We start from the raw sequence: 17,954 nt of genomic DNA, 5'->3' as shown, positions 1-17,954 counted from the left end.
TGTCATCTCCTGAAACAGACAAATCTCTACTTTTCACCATTACTTCCTACAGATCACTCGGAAAGTATTAAGACGAATTGTTATCCCACAAGAGAGAAAACATGATGATGTGGTAATGGAGAGGGACTGCCAAAGAGAATGTAGAGGACAAAAGCTTTGTGCACTCCCTAGAAATTGCTGCTAACAGGCTGGCATCTGCAGTGTGGCAGCTTGAAGTGTTTGCTGCTTTTGACATCTTATGCATTTGACCAGGGTCAAAGAAAAATACTTTTCTTCCTAACATTCTTTGTTACATACTTTTTTTTTTTTTTTTTTTTTTTACTGTCTTCAGAGTTTTCACGGAGATAAGGTCATTTATAGGGGATAGAATGGGCCAGTTTAAGGGAGAAAGAAGATAAAACCTTCACCATTCACCACCAAACCTCAGAGCAGTGCCTCAGTCCCACCCAGGGCTTGGCCTTCAGCTGAGTGTCTGTTGGGACAGGGGCGGAGAGCACTCCAAAAGCACAGGCTTTAAAAGTTAGAATGGCAAAAGGCTCAGTTAAGATCTGCACGTCGGATCCATACATTTTTCTCTTTCCAACATGTTCTGCAGGAAAATCTGAATTCCTCCATCTTAATCTGAGGAGGGGGTTCCCCTCTTTGAGTTTATAACAGCCCATTTCCAATGTGCCAGTTAAAGAATCCCTCCAGTCAACCCCTGTCTCTCAGAGAAAACATCTCTGGTTATTTTTCACTTGTTTCTCAGATCTCTACCCTTTTCAATTTAAAAATAGAAACTTCGATAGACTATGTTTACATTAGAAAAAGTAAACTGAAAATTTATCAGAAGTACAAATCAGAAAATTGAAAAGGCTTCGTTTGTTTTCTGTTAAAAATTGGGTAAAAACTGAGTATTTGTGCCACAACCTTGCTCTCGGGGAACTGTATTCCTGATGCTCAGCGAAGAGAGGATTTGTTTATGCAAAATAGATGCCTCCTTGGTCTGACAGTAAGAGGAAGTCATTGGCAATTCCACTAACTTAAAAAAGTCCCTGAGATCAACAGCATTTCTATTGATTAGTACTTAACTAAGAAGTTTGAATCTCATTGCAACAGACTGCTTACAATTCTGCTGCCTTGTGAGCTGTGGTGCTGATTTCTTTTAGCTTACTATAGGAAATGGATAGGCTGCTCGTTATTTTGATTTATCACTAACCTACTGAATTACTGTCAAGTACAGTTATGTTGTATTCATTTTGACAGTGCTCTCTAGCTTGCCTTGATGATGCTAAACTGTGTGGTTAAGCTAAAGATTGTATGTATTTTTGGACATGAAGTGACAAAGTGCTTTAAACTGTTTCACTTATCCTAATCCAGCCTCCAAGGATCAGAATGGGACTGCTTTATAACTAAAACTGTTTCACTGTGAAATCTTAATATGTACATTCCTTTTAAAGCAGGGAGAAGGTTTTAAGGTGAAAACGAAGAAAGAAATCCGGCATGTGGAAAAGAAGAGCCACTCATAACAGCGAACGGTCAGTCAAGGTGAGGTGTGTTCATATCAACAACAGTAGGACTTAAATTCCTGTGAAACTTATAAATTTCACTGAATAAGTGATTCAGATTTTCCCCGTCCTTGCCTTTTCACTGAATTCCAGCTGTGAAGGTCAAATACGAAGTTGTTCAAGTTCTGTTGATGTTTGCATATATATACACAATGAAACTTGACTTCGGTTTCACAGTCCATTAACTTTCTCCTCACAAATTAGGCAGCAATTTAATTGTAAATTATGTTTGCAGAAGCAAATATAAATACTGATAAGAGTAAAGGCTCACTATGAAATACAGTAGCCTTATACAGTCTAACAGGAAGACTATTTGGCAACAAATACTTCTTACAGTTATACTCAGAGTTTTATTGATCCAGACTTTCACCATTTTAGCAGAAGAGCATCTGAGGACATCATTTTGGTTGAAATAAAGTGAGTTTCCAAGTCTAAATTAAATAACTGATATATCTATCTGGTGTTTTATAGAAACAAAAGGAAAAAATAGGAGGTTAATGGCACTGTTGTTTGTTTTTTAAGTTAAATGTTTAGTAAGTGAGCTTCGTTTACATTTGCCTGGACTTTTCTTTACAGATCACATTATTTTCCTTTTATATTGTCCTGTTTATTTCTACTTAGCTACAATTAGGCCATTTGGGGTGAAAAAGAAAGTCCTCTATAGTCTGTAAGGTAAAGCAAAATCACTTCTTTAGTTCACTGCCAGTCTTCTTAGCCCCACAGGTTAAAGTAGTAAGAAAGAGCAAACAGATTCTAGTTTTCATTTTCATGCATCTGCTGTTCCCTACTTGCCAGGATACTGGTATGCAGAGTGCTGAGGGAAGGAACTGGGAAGTAATCTAGTTTCACTGCCTGTAATTTTATGTGTGAGCTAATTAAGGCCCAGATAAGTTCTCGATTCTCCCTCCCCGCAAGCCTTATCATTTGTTTATTCAGTATAACATTTACTTCATTTCTTTCTGTGAGACTTTCTCACGTGACCATTTAATGGCATTGAGAAAACCACTAAGAACTGCAGAGCATTCTGGAAAGAATGTTTACTACACATCCTCTTCCCAGTGTTCCCTGCGTGCTCTTCAGGCAATCCTCACAGCCAACCCTCTTGGATAAGGCCTTCATCATCCCCATTTGATAGATGAGGAAACAGGCCCAAAGTGGTTAAATGAATAGCCCACGCTCACATAAGTAAAAAGTGGCAGAACTAGGATACAAACCCGAACAAGCTGCCTCCAGTGTCCACTTGTTTGCCAGAAACTTAACCTGGGTCGGAGGTGACGGGGAAGGTTTCCTTGAGAACGTGATGTTTGAGTTGAATTTTAAAGAATGAGTAGGAGTCAGTCATCTCTGTAAGGATTCTGGGCTGTACCCAAAAAGCAGTGGGAAACCACTAAGGGATTTTAGGCAAGAGTGAGGTATGATCCAATTTATATGTTCTGCATCACTCGCTCTAAATGCAGGGTAGTTAATGAATTGGAAGGGGCACTGGTGGATGAACAGAAAACCTGTTGAGAGACTATTGCAGAAGCTAGCTTGGCAGTGAGGATGGCTAAATAAAAAAATATCAACACAACTTGGTTTTTATTGGATGAGAAGGATCCAAGATGAGAAAATGAAGGATGACATCAATGTAGCAGCAGCTAGAATGAACCCACTCCTATGCATGCCCTACTGCTGAACCTGGTGAAAGACTTCTCCCTATAGCAGATCCACAAAATACTAAGCATGAGTTTGTTATCTCGAATTCGTCTATTTATGCAATTCTAAGTGAAAAATGAAACGAAAGTAGAAAAGAGTTCAGTCATCTGTAGTATGCCCCTAAAGTTTAGCAGCTTGTTCAATCATATTCTCAGGCTCCAAGTGGAAAAGAACCAAAAGGGATACCTACACCAGCTGAGCCATTTTCTACAATGACATATTCCTAATATCTATCTGTGAATAAATGACACCAAAAAATATGACAGCACTATGCTTCCAGGGTCCTTTAGACTGTGTTAATTTAAAAACAATTTGCTCACTAAATATAAAGGAGGTTTTAAAATTTTAAATAATCATCTTATAAAGAAGTTGTCAGACTCACTTGCTGCACCACTCAAAGGAGAGAGAACGTTGGGTAGATTCATATGAATGTGAAAATAACTTCAGCTAAAGCAAACAATGTGTCAGATTGAAAGAACAGTGACTTGACAAGCCTAATTTTACTTTCCAGGTAGTGTTTACCTTCCGTAAGTGAACTTAGGGAATGAGTCCAAGAATACTGCCTGGAATTCCAGGAGACTGAATGTATGTGCTCTGGAAAAATCAATTTGCAAATATATTGAGAGTTTTTATAGTCATGCTGGCTGCCTCTTTAAAAAAAAAAAAAAAAAAAAAAAACAAAAAAAAAAACAAAAAAAAACAACTAAGCAAGTAGAATGCTGCCAAATATGACTGAGTCTTAGATGGTAACATCAAAATTTGTATTTCCCATTTTAGAACCAGTTGGATTTTGAGCTAGCTGAACTCTGCACCTGCTTTTCTGTAATATTGAATCATAGCCATCCTATTTTTAAAGAGAAAAGCCAATGACTTTCAAGATTTGTACATAGTATATAGTGATTTATAGTTTACAAAGTACTTTTACATTTTTGTCTTATTTAATCCCTCCAACAAGCCTTAAGGCAAGTCAGGCAATTTTGCCTGTGACCTTTTACAGATGAGGATATTAAGGCTCGGACAGGTCAAATGATGTTTCTGCCTTCACACAGTTTATGACTGGTACAGCTAAGACTTGAAGTCAAGATTATTGATTCTCAGCCTGATGTTCTGTTACACTAAGCTATCTCTCTAAAATTATTTACAAAGAATAATAATAATCATCTTCTGTGAAATGATTGCTATATGGCAGGCACTAGGTAAATAATTATGTATATTACCTTAGGAAATCCCCAAAATAATGCTATAAGGCAAATACAACTATCCCCCAACCACTTTTTTTTAAAAAATAGGGAAACTGAGGTTTAGAAAACTTAAATATTTGATTTACTCAAGGTACTACAACTAGGGAGCAAAAGAATAAAATTTGAACTTATCTAGAACATAGATCTTAACTACTACTTGTATTAATAAATAATATTTGATCATTAGAGACCCAAAAGCAAATTCTGAATCAAATACAGGTACAAAAGCAACTTGTCGTAAATTTTTTCTTACTCTACACAGTGAAAGGACTCATAGTTTTTTATTCTTTTTTTCTTAAACAAAGCAAGACTTCATTTCTAAATCTCTAGATTTTTACTTCAAATACCCAAAAAGGGGGCTGATTCATGAGGTCATGGCAAGGGAAGAAGATCCCCAGATAAAAGATCATTTAAGCCATGGCAAAGACTTGCATGACACATACTATATTCTAAACCTCCTCTACGAAAATGCTTAGGTTCTCACACCCATGTGTAAGCCAAGAGTGGCAAGAGTCCCCATGCTTGTCAAGGCAGCCCTTTACCTGAGGCCAAAAAGTTAACCCATTTCATTTATTTCTTCAAAGACTATTTGGCCATCTGCCTGGCTTAAAGTGGAAGGACTAGATATACAATAGTGAATAAATGCTTCATGGTCCCTGTCTTTCTGGATCTCCCAGTCTGCAGTGGGAAAAAAAAAAAATGGAACAAATGTTTAAACACTGAAAATACAAAGTCCAGGATCCAATGAAAGAATGTAAGAATGTACTGAGACTTGGGGGCTAGGGAAGGTCTCTCTGAAATCATGACATTTAAGTTAAGACCTCATCGGTGGCACCAATTATGAAAATAATGGAGAATAACAGGACCCCAAGCAAAGGGTACAACATGTGCAAGCTCCCTGAGGTGGGAAAAGGCCTAACATAGTTGAAGAAATGAAAGATCAGTGCATGATCTTTCATTTCTTCAAATATGTAAGATTGGTGTGTGATCTTTCATTTCTTCAACTGTGTTAGGTGAGCTGGTAGTAGGTAAGATAGGCACAAGATAACATTAAACACGCACACACACACACACACACACACACACACACACACACCATCATTCAGAGCCCTGTAGGCCAGAGGAAAGGATTTAGATTTCATTCTAAAGGGAATTTTAAGTTCCTTATAGATGCTGGATGTTAGACTTTTGTCAGATGCATAGTTTGCAAATATTTTCTCCCATTATGTAGGTTGTCTCTTTATTCTGTTGATGGTTTCTTTTGCTGTGTAGAAGCTCCTTAATTAGGTCCAGTTTGTCAATTTTTGCTTTTTACAAGCAAAAAACAACCCACCCCATTAACAAGTGGGCAAAGAACATGAACAGACACTTTTTGTTTCTTCTTTTATTTTTGAGACAGTCTCACCTGTTGCCCAGGCTGGAGTGCAGTAGCACAATCTCGGCTCATTGCTACCTCTGCCTCCCGGGTTCAAGCAATTCTCATGCCCCAGCCTTCTGAGTAACTGGGATTACAGGCACATGCTACCATGCCCCGCTAATTTTTGTATTTTTAATTAGAGACGGAGTTTCACCATGTTGGCCAGGGTGGTCTCAAACTCCTGACCTCAAGTGATCCACTCACCTGGGCCTCCCAAAGTGCTCGAATTACGGGCGTGAGCCACTGTGCCCAGCCATGCACAGACACTTTTCAAAAGAAGACAGGCATGTGGCCAACAAGCATATGAATAAAAGGTCAGCATCACTGTTCATTAGAGAATTGCACATTAAAACCACAATGAGATACCATGTCACACCAGTCAGAATGGCTATTATTAAAAACTCAAAAAATAACAGGTGCTGGCAAGGTTGTGGAGAAAAGGAAACATTTATACACTGTTGGTGGGAGTGTAAATTAGTTCAACCATTATGGAAAGTGGTGTGGCAATTCCTCAAAGAGCTAAAAACAGAACTACCATTCAACCCGGCAATCTTATTACTGGGTGTATATACCCAAAGGAATATGAATCGTTCTGTCACAAAGGCACTTGCACACATATGTTCACTGCAGCACTATTCACAATAGCAAAGACATGGAATCAACCTAAATGCCCATCAATGGTAGACTGGATAAAGAAAATGTGGTATACACACATACACCATGGAATACTATGCAGATATAAAAAAAGAGCGAGAGCATGTCCTTTGCAGGAACATAGACAGAGCTAGAGACCATTATCCTTAGCAAACTAACACAGGAACAGAAAACCAACTACCGTATGTTCTCATTTAGTGGAAGCTAAATGATGAGAACACATGGACACAAAAAGGGAAACAACAGACACTGGGATCTACTTGAGGGTGAGAAGGGAGAGGAGAGGAAAAAGTAACTATTGGGTACTAGGCTTTGTACCTGGGTGACAAAATAATCTGTAACAAACCTGCACGTGTACCCTTGAACTTAATAATTTTTTGTGTGCATATTTAGAGGAATTTGAAGCCTCTGAAGGATTTTAAGCAAGGACCTAACTTGGTCTTTTTTCCCTCTTTAAAAAAATAAATAAGAGCACGGACTATCTAGAGAATGGATAGGGGGACAAGAATAAAATGAAGGTAACCAGTTAGGAACTTATGGCTTCAGTTCAACTAAGCCATAATGGTGGCTTCAGCTGGGAAGATTGACAGCACTTGATGGATTAGCATGGTGGGTAGAGTGGAGAAGAATCACTGAGTCAAAAATGACTCCTAGATTTCTGGCATAAGCAACTAGATGATAGAGAAAGAAGCAGAAGTGGAAGAGGAATGAGTTTTAAGAAGGATGACAGGCATTCAGGCTTGGACTTGAGTTTGAAATGCTATGAGACATCCAAGTATTTATGTTACATACACAAGTCCAAAGCTCTGAGGAAAAGTTGGGGCTGTGCATATAAAAATGTGGGAATCATCACAAAAGAAATGGGTATTGAACACCAGTGAATAGATGTGATTACCTAGGGAGAAAGCTGAAGTAAGCCAAGAAGGGGCTCAAAAGTTGAGTCCTCAAAAGCAACATTTCAGAGTTTAAAAAAATTTCCTCAGCCAGATGCAGTGGCTCACGCCTGTGTTCCCAGCACTTTAGGAGGCCAAGGCAGGCAGATCACGAGGTCAGGAGATCTAGACCATCCTGGCTAACACAGTGAAACCCTGTCTCTACTAAAAATACAAAAAGATTAGCCAGGTGTGGTGGCAGGCACCTGTAGTCCCAGGTACTTGGGAGGCTGAGGCAGGAGAATGGTGTAAACCTGGGAGGTGGAGCTTGCAGTTAGCCGAGATCTTGCCACTGCACTCCAGCCTGGGTGACAGAGCAAGACTCCATCTCAAAAAAAAAAAAAAAAAAAAAAAAAATTGCCTCTGACCTCTCTTCTGCAGAGCTCCAACCATGACCCTCCTTAGTAAGCACTCAATAAGTGTCAGCTATTGCTACTAGTATTAAGAGAACCAAGAATAGAACCTTGAAGAGCTTTGGATTACAGAGGCTGGTGGACTAAGAAGCAGTAGCCAGTGATGTTAGAATATAACAGTGGGAGAAGTGAGAACAGCAGTATCTGAAATCCTCTGCATGTGATGGTGGTTTACACTTCAGAAAAGTTTCTATTATTTCACATCACTTGTTTCTCATAGTAGCCCTAGGAAATTAGTAAAACAGGATTCTTGTTCCTCTTTACTAAAGAATGAACAGTGACAGACAGCAAAATCTCTAAGGCTGAGTGCAGTTAATGACAGGTCTGGATTTCCTGATTCTGATTCTCAGAAGTCAGAGCTATGGGCTGAATTGCTTCACTACAAATTCAGGACCCTGCCCTCCAGAATATTTTATCAGAATTCATATAGAGTAAATATGTTTTTATAATATATATTTTTATTTTTATTAAAAATATGTAATATTTTTTATTTTAAGAAATAAAATTAGCCCAGCTAATTTTGTATTTTTAGTAGAAATGGGGTTTCTCCATGTTGGTCAGGCTGGTCTCAAACTCCCAACCTCAGGTAATCTGCCTGCCTCGGCCTCCCAGAGTGCTGGAATTATAGGTGTGAGCCACCGCACCCGGCCCTTTTTTTATTTTTCTTACCCTTAAAAAATTCCTATTAACAAAAGCCTTGGCTTCAAGATAAGAGCTAGAGGCAGATGGCTTGATTTCCAATTCTGGCTCCACTATATATTAACTGTGTAACCTTGAGCTCACTATTTAAAAGCTTTGTGGCTCTCTTTTTGGCCGGGCACAGTGGCTCACACCTGTAATCCCAGCACTTTGGGAGGCCGAGGCAGGTGGATCACCTGAGGTCAGAAGTTAGAGACCAGCCTGGCCAACATGGTGAAACCCCACCCATTTCTACTAAAAAGACAAAAATTAGCCAGGTATGGTGGCACGTGCCTGTGGTCCCAGCTACTCAGGAGACTGAGGCAGGAGAATCACTTGAGCCTAGGAGGCAGAGGTTGCAGCGAGCCAAGATCATACCACTGTACTCCAGCCTGGGCGACAGAGCAAGACTCCATCTCAAAAAAACTGAATTAATTAAAAAAAAAATAAATAAAAGCTTTGTGGCTCTATTTTCTTATCTATAAAATGGAAAAAATAATAGTACCTCACGGTTATTAGGATTAAATTAGCTAATCCACTTTAGAACAGTTTAGAATAAATATCTTTACCTAATAAAAATAATAACAGTAATAAAACTTTATTACTGTTAGGTTTTTCTTTCACTGCTAAAACACGAATGAACAGTTTTCCAGTATTTTTTTCCAGCCCTTTGACTTAAGATACTTTTTAATCACAAGTGAACAGAAAAGAACAATCAAAAAAGCCCTATTTATTGGTATTAGTGAAAAAACAAAGCTACCTGAATTGGGAATTACTTTAAAACTGCACTGTAGTTTATTTTAGTTACATAAAGTAATTAAAATTAATGTTTAGAAAAAAGTCTTAGTCCATGATTTCTGTAACTACAGAGAAGGAAAAAGAGAAAAGAAGGGAAAGGGAGAGGTGGGTAGGGAGAGAAACAAAGAACTAGAGTAAAGACCTCTCTGTCCTCAGTGGGCTCAGGCTTTCCTTAAGCCATGACACAGCTAAGTCTTAAAGATGAGTAAGAGTTGAACTACAAAGGTGGATTTCATTAGGGAAAGACGTCCGAACTTTCCAGGAGGTGGCATTTGAAACAAATTTGAAGGGTAGAAGAGGAATTAGCCACAGATGATAATCAGAGAAGGCAAGTGTAGGTGGATACAAAATCATGAATAAAGACAATGAAGTTGGAAAACAATTTGTAGTTGATACCTGTTAATCTAGATCCTCAAAGTGAAATCTGTGGACCACAGTATCAGCATGCCTAAAAGTCTGTTAGAAATACAGAATTTCAGGCTGGACATGGTGACACGCCTGTAATCCCAGCACTTTGGGAGGTCGAGGCGGGCAGATCACCTGAGGTCAGGAGTTCAAGACCACCCTGGCCAGCATGGTGAAACCCCATCTGTAATAAAAATACAAAAAATTAGCCAGTCATGGTGGTGGGCGCCTTTAATCCCAGCTACTCAGGAAGCTGAGGCAGGAGAATCACTTGAGCCCGGGAGGTGGAGGTTGCAGTGAGCCAAGATCATGCCATTGCATTCCAGCGTGGGGCGACAGTGCAAGACTCTGTCTCAAAAAAAAAAAAAAAAAAAAAAAAGAATTTCAGACACACTGACCTACTGAATCAGAATCTATACTCAAAGACTCCTGTGTAATGCAGATTAAACTTTGAGAAGCACTGTTCCAGAACATTTGACTGGCTCTCAAATTATCGAGTTTTTAAAAATTTTTGATGCTGGCCCCATCCCGAAAAATTCTATATAAACTGGTATGGGATGTGGCCTGGATATTGTTGTTGTTGTTTTAATCTTCCCAGGTAATTCTAATGTGCAACCAAGTTTGAGAACCACTGGAGATTGCAAAACAACTTTTCAGTGGAGGACAGTGGGAATTAAACCTAAAAAGCTTCATTGGGCTGGACCAGAGAGCTTCAGATGTCAAACTAAAGATAGGAGACCCTTTTTAAAGCTAGGCATTAGGGTCTAAAATCCACATGGTATGTCCATTCGCCTATAAAAGACAAGTCAGTTCTGTACCGGAGCATGCTCCTGACTTGAAGATGTGATGTATGCGGTACATATTTAACTGTAAAGTATCAGCCGCCATGAAAATCCAATGAATTGCTGTTTCCAAGTTTGTTTGTTTTTTTGAGACTGAGTCTCACTATGTTGTCCAGGCTGGAGTGTGATGGCGCGATTTCAGCTCACTGCAACCTCCGCCTCCTGGGTTCAAGCAATTCTCCTGCCTCAGCCTCCTGAGTAGTTGGGATTATAGGTGCTGCCACCACGCCCGGCCAATTTTTGTATTTTTAGTAGAGACTGGGTTTCACCATGTTGTCCAGGCTGGTCTTGAACTCCTGATCTCAGGTGATCCGCCCCCGTCCCCCGCCCCCGGCTTGGCCTCCCAAAGTGCTGGGGTTACAGACGTGAGCCACCATGCGTGGCCCTGTTTTTGTGCATTTTAAAATGTTTCTTAAAAATATAGTGAAATGGCTAAAAGGAATCATTGGTTTTCTGATTTAGTTTCTCCCACCTTTAGGTTTGGAAGGCATACAAAACCCAAAGAAAGACAGATTCCTAAGTGCAACTGTATCTGTCTCATATCCATTATCTAAACCAGAAAAGGGAGATGAGTCAAAATTCTATTTCTGAAATGTCATCTTGATGGCTTCTGCCCTCACACCTTCCCATCAGATGGCGCTGTCATCACAGTTTATACCAAGTGTCAATATTTTTATAGCAAGTACACAGTCACCTAGCCAAGGTTCTCATGCTTTTTATGCAACATTGTGCTTGGTGTAAAGTCTTTTGTCCAATGAATGACCTTCGTGTACCCAGTGTGGTTGGGACCAACAGGCTCTGATTGCATAACCAAGAAAAGAAAAAGTTATAAGAGGAACTAACTCCCACTTAAAAAAAATCACCCAAAACATCCTCACTGGAATATAAGTGGGCATAATTCACAGCATTTTTTTAAATGATAGCAACATATCCAATATATCCAGAAAGATAACATTTGCTTGGATTGAGGTGAGAAGAGAAAGGCCTTGCTATTCATTACGAAATTAACCTGGGAAGTTGGATTGGTTTTTAGGAGACATGGAGAAAAGTAGTGATGATCACACATCTACATAAATATTAAAAATTATCAAGCCAGGCCAGGCGCAGTGGCTCATGTCTATAATCCCAGCACTTTGGGAGGCCGAGGCAGGTGGATCACTTGAGGTCAGGAGTACAAGACCAGCCTGGCCAACATGGTGAAACTCCATCTCTACTAAAAATACAAAAAATTAGCCGGACGTGGTGGCACACACCTATAATCCCAGCTACTCCGGAGGCTGAGACAGGAGAATTGCTTGAACCCAGGAGGCGGAGGTTGCAGTTAGCTGTGATCATGCCATTCCATTCCAGCCTGGGCGACAGAGTGAGACTTCATCTCAAAAAAAAAAAAAAAAAAGCTGTGTATTTATAATAGCTGAATTATGATATATAAATTATATATCAAGCTTCAAAAAGTCAGGAGGAGGGGTTTAGAGAAAGCAGGGAGTAAGACTGTAGTAACATTATCATAGGACCATTTAAGAAGCCTGGTGCCTACAAGATTAGGATTAAATGATAAAAACAGGCGAGAAAATCCTGATCATCATCTTCTGATTTGCCCACCCTCTGCAAGATGATCTACCCAAGTGAGTCACTTTCCTTCTTTGGAACCTCAGCAGAGTCACAGGGGAGGGGTGTTGAAATCACATAGGAGGAATTGATACTTTCATGTTCTTGGCTCCAAGCATTAGTGACCTGGGGCATGGAGGTCAGTAGCACTTTTAATACTAAAAAGGAAGCCAGGTCCTGTAGTGGGGGCAGAGAGAGGAAGTGCTGTACCAACATGTTTCCATAAGCCAGGCTGTCCTAGGTGACCCATCTAAAGAGGAAGATACTTGTCTGAGGTAAGTAAACATCTTCAAGGTCACTGGAAACACTCCTGGGCCCCAAGAGAAGTCGAATTCTAAAGGTTGTCCTAGATCTGCAAATATAGTCTGCTGTTTATATGGGAGTGAGCAGGGTTATTCTTAAAATTGTTCTTGCCTTACTCGGGATTTCTATAGGAGCTGTATCTTGTTCTCAGGCAGGCAGGCATGCAAGTTTGTCAGCTTTTCACACTGAACAAGGAGGAGAGACAATATATGGGAAGAACTTTGTTTTATGGAAAAGACAAATTCATACCACAGTAGCGCACAAAAGTATGAAAACCTCTGCCAAAGAATGATTTATTTTGACACAGTAAGACTGGTTATAAAACACAGATGCTTTATGCAGGAATCCTCCAGCAAGACAAGACATTCTCAGCGGAGCCTCCACTAAAAAGCTCAAATAAAATTAATTTGTCCCATTATGACTGACATGGACAGGAAAAGCGAAAGTTCTTTGCAGTAGTAGAAGTTTGTCTTTAATTTTAATTTGGTTATGGAAAAGAAATTTCATTGTAATGAAGTAATGATGCTTTTCTTCCTTTTGAAAGATTAGTTGAATTTTTGGAGAAGTCAGAGACTTACAAAGCATTCAGAAATAGCTGAGATGCTCTATCCTGACTCCTTATCTCTGGCCATTTCTGCTCATGGAGGTCCCAAACTCCTTACATTTTGATGTTTAGGGAAGTCTCAGAGATTACCTCTCTCAGCCACCTCATTTCACAGATAGTCTCTGAGGCCTGAAGGGCTACAAATGGCATCCTCAAGTAGCTGAATAACCTGAGCTTCAGACAGAACTAGAAGAGGGTCTTCCCAACACAGTCTAAAACTGTCACCGAACCAAACTGGGTGTTTGCCTGTGCACAATGGAAAGTCAAACACCAACCGAAGCACCAGGTTTTTGCAGGAGAAAGGTGCCACTTGACTGACAAGGAGACAGGAGGAACCACTCAAATCTGTCTCTCCAAGCTGGGGGCTGGATCATGTTTCAGAAGCATAGGGTAATGAGGCATGATCTGACTGGATCCTGCAATGGGGTGACGCCAAGGCTCTATCTGACTGGATCCTGCCATGAGATATAAGCTTCTTAATTAGCTCCTCAGTCTGAGAACTTAGGTTCCTCCTATGGTTGCATATTTAGTTCATCTGGGCATGCTCAGATTATGTGACCTTCAACCCGGTGGTGTCCATGGCAACTCAAAAACAACTCACAACTTTGTTACATAAAAGTTGAGGGCCGGGCACGGTGGCTCACGCCTGTAATCCCAGCACTTTGGGAGGCCGAGGTGGGCGGATCATGAGGTCAGGAGATCAAGACCATCCTGGCTAACATGGTGAAACCCCATCTCTACTAAAAATACAAAAAATTAGCTGGGCGTGGTGGTGGGCACCTGTAGTCCCAGCTACTCGGGAGGCTGAGGTAGGAGAATGGTGTGAACCCGGGAGGCAGAGCTTGCAGTGAACCAATTTCGGGCCACTGCACTCCAGCCCGGGTGACAGAGCGAGACTCCATCTCAAAAAAAAAAAAAAAAAAAAAAAAAGTTGAACCAGGTGGTCTGGTGCAATTACAAAACACAAATACAATAATAAGCAAGGCTCTCTGGAGGTCGCCTAGAAAAGGTCACTGCCTTCTAAGAGATTTCCAGTACACCTTAGGGCCTTGTCCTCTAAGGCATCTAGCAGGTAGCATCATGTTAAACCACCCCATAGGGAATGGAGGGCCTCTCTTCTCTGAGACTTTTCTATTGAATGGCAAGTAAGGCTTACACTAGTTGTCTTAGAAAAGAAAAGAGAAAAAGAAAAAGAAAGCTAAACTCACCATCTACTGTCTCTTTCCACAGGATCATAAGTTTTTACTGCCAGTATTGAGAAATTCATGGAAGAAATGTCAGCAGGAAGTAAAAATTCACCAAGAAGTGTGTGTGTGTGTTCGCTGCTTCCACACGTTAATGGCATGATCTTTTTTTATGCAAAAAGAAAAGAAAAGAAAACCACCCACATTTTAATTTAGCATGAGCCAATTTACAGAGCATGGAAATCACTTTCATTTCCGGATTGGCGCGTGTGCAATTAGCAATGCAGTGTATATACAAGAAGCCATGCTGTTAACAGTTTATCTCAAGTAATTTGGTGTCATTTACAAAAGGAAGAAATTCCTGCCATCAGAAGGGACAGAAGGAGATGAAATGATCAAATCACTGAGAAACACTAAAATTACTAAATCTACAACAGCTCGCCTTATTTTTCTTGGACCCAAACTGTCAGGGTATAAACACTATTTGTTTCTTTTTTAAAACATCGATAGTTTTGCTGTAAATAATAACACTGTATAAATTCTAACAGAAAAATAGAATAAAATGTTGATAAGGCACTGCCTCTTAGAACACAAACAGAATATTGCAAATGCATTTAACAAATAGGGGTCTCAAGTGACTTCGCCCTAGAAGAGGAGGGAGGGATTCTGGGTGGGGGAGACTCTTCACTGATTCTTGTATATTAGCAATTATAATGTTTGTATATGCAAAACTGCTAGCTTGATTTAAAAAAAAAAAACAAATCTTTAAAATCTGCTGCAAATTTAAATAATTCCCAAAATGAGGAATTCTGTAGTTCTGTGAAAAATTTTTTTCTTCAGAATACTAATATTTTGATGCATGTGTATCACCTTATTTTGATTAAATCTTTTCCAATTTTGCAAACACTACAGTATACTGCAACACAAAAGATTTTATCTGTAAACACAAAGCCCTTCATCTAATATTTGTTGCTATTGCCAATTTTTCAATGAAATGACCTAAAAACAACAAAAAAAATAACCTATACGGTAGTTGCTTTAGGGGGTGGGGGGATGCTATCTGTTAGTGCTTAAAAGGGGGTAAATGCTTGCCGCTTTAGAGGTGGATGGTGCTCATAAGAGGCCCCAGTCGGGGGTAATTAAAAAGGACTGAACAGAAATCCTTAGCTAGTAGAATGGCAGCACGCTGTAAAATTATTACTGTATTGTGTACTGGCTATAAGATGTAGACACCTTTCAGTAAGCCAATCATTTGTAACCATTCTAGCAGTGTCATATTAGGTTAATAAGGCTGCTGTGTTTTAAAGGGCATTTTTATTTGGGTTTTGGTGAAATTCTTTAATTTGTTGATTATATTCACATAAAATCAGCATTCATTGACACATAGCTCTAATGACATATGTATGAAAAACCACACACTGGATGACCTAGTCGATTATTTAAGCATAAAATAAATTGTGTTAAACTCTTCACCTATCTGTGCTCTACAGTCTCCTTGTGTTTTCTGGCAAAAGGTAGTTGTCTAATCCCTTGTCATATGAGTCCTGGCCAATCCACCCCATTGGTCCTCTTTGTGCCTCTGTGGTCACTGAAGAGATAGTCTCTAACATTCATGTGTGCCCTGCAAGCTCCCAGCTTATAAATTCCGTGCATTTCATGGGGAAGCCAATAATTAAAGATTAATTGACAAGTAAGCTTTGCCCACATCTGTTCAGGCCATCTCGAAAAGTGGAGAATTGGAGATACTATAGCCAGCATGTCACAAAGTTGACTGGCACTTCTAGGAACCATCAACGTGCAGTTGCTTTTAGCCCACAGAGCTTTCTTTGTTTTATTAATTTACATTTGTTGTCCGCTCTTACAAGTTGGGAGATTTCACATAATCAAGTTGCTAACTTCTCTTAAAAAGCAAGATTTGGCAACAACGGACCTCATTCCCAGAAGGTAACAACCTGCTGGAGCCAAGGTGTCCCTGCCCTCTCCAGCCAGGTGTGGGGTCTACAGGTATCACTGCCGCAGCCTCATTTCTTGTATTTGTACATCCCGACTATCAGTTTGCAACCCATACACTGCGTGAATCTAAATTCTACTGAGGCAGAGACCATGGCTGTTTTAACTTTTATTCTAGTTACCAGCTTAGCATATGGTAGTAGTGATAGTAGTAACCGTGATGGTCATCATCACTAAAACTGGGGTGCTCACTACATGCTATTCTCTGTTCTAAGCACATTCCATTTACTTACTTAGTCCTTATATCTACTTTATGAATTAGGTACTGTCTTTCTTTGATGGTAATGATCCTTTTATAAAATTAAATGGGTGCTTAGAAACTTTCAGCAATGTTATATGTTGCATGTTCATTAAAGATTGTTGCCAAATGGAATGAGTTGTCCCCAGTAAGGATTCACTATCAATGCAGAAGAAATGCACAGATAATCTACTTTGCATAAAGAATGGGGCTAGGTTGCATCTGCATGGTATCCCAAATAAATAAACTGTGCCACTACTCTTGCACCAAAATTATTTTATGATGGGTAAAGTGAGACCCTTGAGAGGTTTAAAAAAAAAATAAAACAACAACTTTCCCAAAATGCCTCTCTGTAAAGCCAGGATCAGAATATAGGTGTCCTAACTTCCTATCTAAGAGTTACGAATTTCTGACTCAGTCTTTGAGAGAAGGTGTTTATCGTGAACCAGAAACTCAATGATGTATACCTGTTTAGGTATTAAGTAGTTGTGTTTATATACCCGAAAATTTGACTTTAGGTATATGTGATATGCTTTGGTTCCGATCAAGCAGGAGGTCATAAGTTTACTCAGAAGTATCCAAAATACGACATTCAAGATTTAACTTGCATATGTGTGTATATGCATATATTTATACATGTATATGTAGATTGAATGTGACATAACATTATGTATTTCTAACATATTTGGCCTGCCAGCTTATAAATATGTATTTAAGCTTTTCATTGATTGACATTACTGTAAAAAATGAATTATGATTGATAAGTTCTGGATATTTGCTGTTTTTTTCATTTTATATTCTTACTAAATTATTGAATTTGTTAAATTAAAATGTGCTATCACTGTATTGCCAAATTATGGCAATACACTATGCAGTATCATTTCAATACTTTTAAGAGGCATCTATTACTTCATTGAACACATAAGCAGCTAGCATCCTTTCCTCTGTAAATAAGGACTTTTCTGGCATCCTGATGTTCCTCGCTGTTCATTTGGTATCATCCTGGAGTTCCATCAAGACTGAGGATTTTCTCCATGGCCAATAAACTGTTGTCAGCATCAGCTCACGTTTGGCTGTATGACAGGTATATGTGAGAAGCCCAGAAATAAATCACAAAAATAATAAGGCATCTTCTGAGTCTCTCTGAAGAAGCCGGTGATCCAAAAACTAACTTCTTATCTGAGTGAGTCTTGCTATTCTTGATTTGCTTGAAGAGGCTGTGACATATTACAAGGTATGTAATTTCCCAGGCATATCACACTGCTTCTGTTTCATGAATTGATCAAATTGTCCAGAAGTAAACATTTACAAGATTAAGATTTGAACCAAACTTTTCAAGAGTTCTTTTAATAAGAGGTGGAAGGCAGTGGTATAATTTCTTTACA

At 39.4% G+C, this 17,954-nt stretch overlaps 1 protein-coding gene across 1 annotated transcript in view; it reads left to right on the top strand.

The window, feature by feature from the left end:
* ANK3 (ankyrin 3) overlaps positions 1–17,740 on the top strand; it is a 366,342-nt gene extending 348,602 nt beyond the window's left edge. The window contains 2 exon segments of the mRNA XM_030797694.1: positions 1,440–1,527; positions 14,368–17,740. Coding sequence (XP_030653554.1) covers positions 1,440–1,508 — 69 coding nt within the window. The 3' untranslated portion in view covers positions 1,509–1,527; positions 14,368–17,740.
* Positions 17,741–17,954: the final 214 nt, after the last annotated feature.

Source organism: Nomascus leucogenys, chromosome 18 (genome assembly GCF_006542625.1).
Source record: "Nomascus leucogenys isolate Asia chromosome 18, Asia_NLE_v1, whole genome shotgun sequence".
Classification (NCBI taxonomy): Eukaryota; Metazoa; Chordata; class Mammalia; order Primates; family Hylobatidae; genus Nomascus; species Nomascus leucogenys.
The sequence above is the reverse complement of the archived record's forward strand: the minus strand, read 5'-3'. Positions and strand labels throughout refer to the sequence as shown.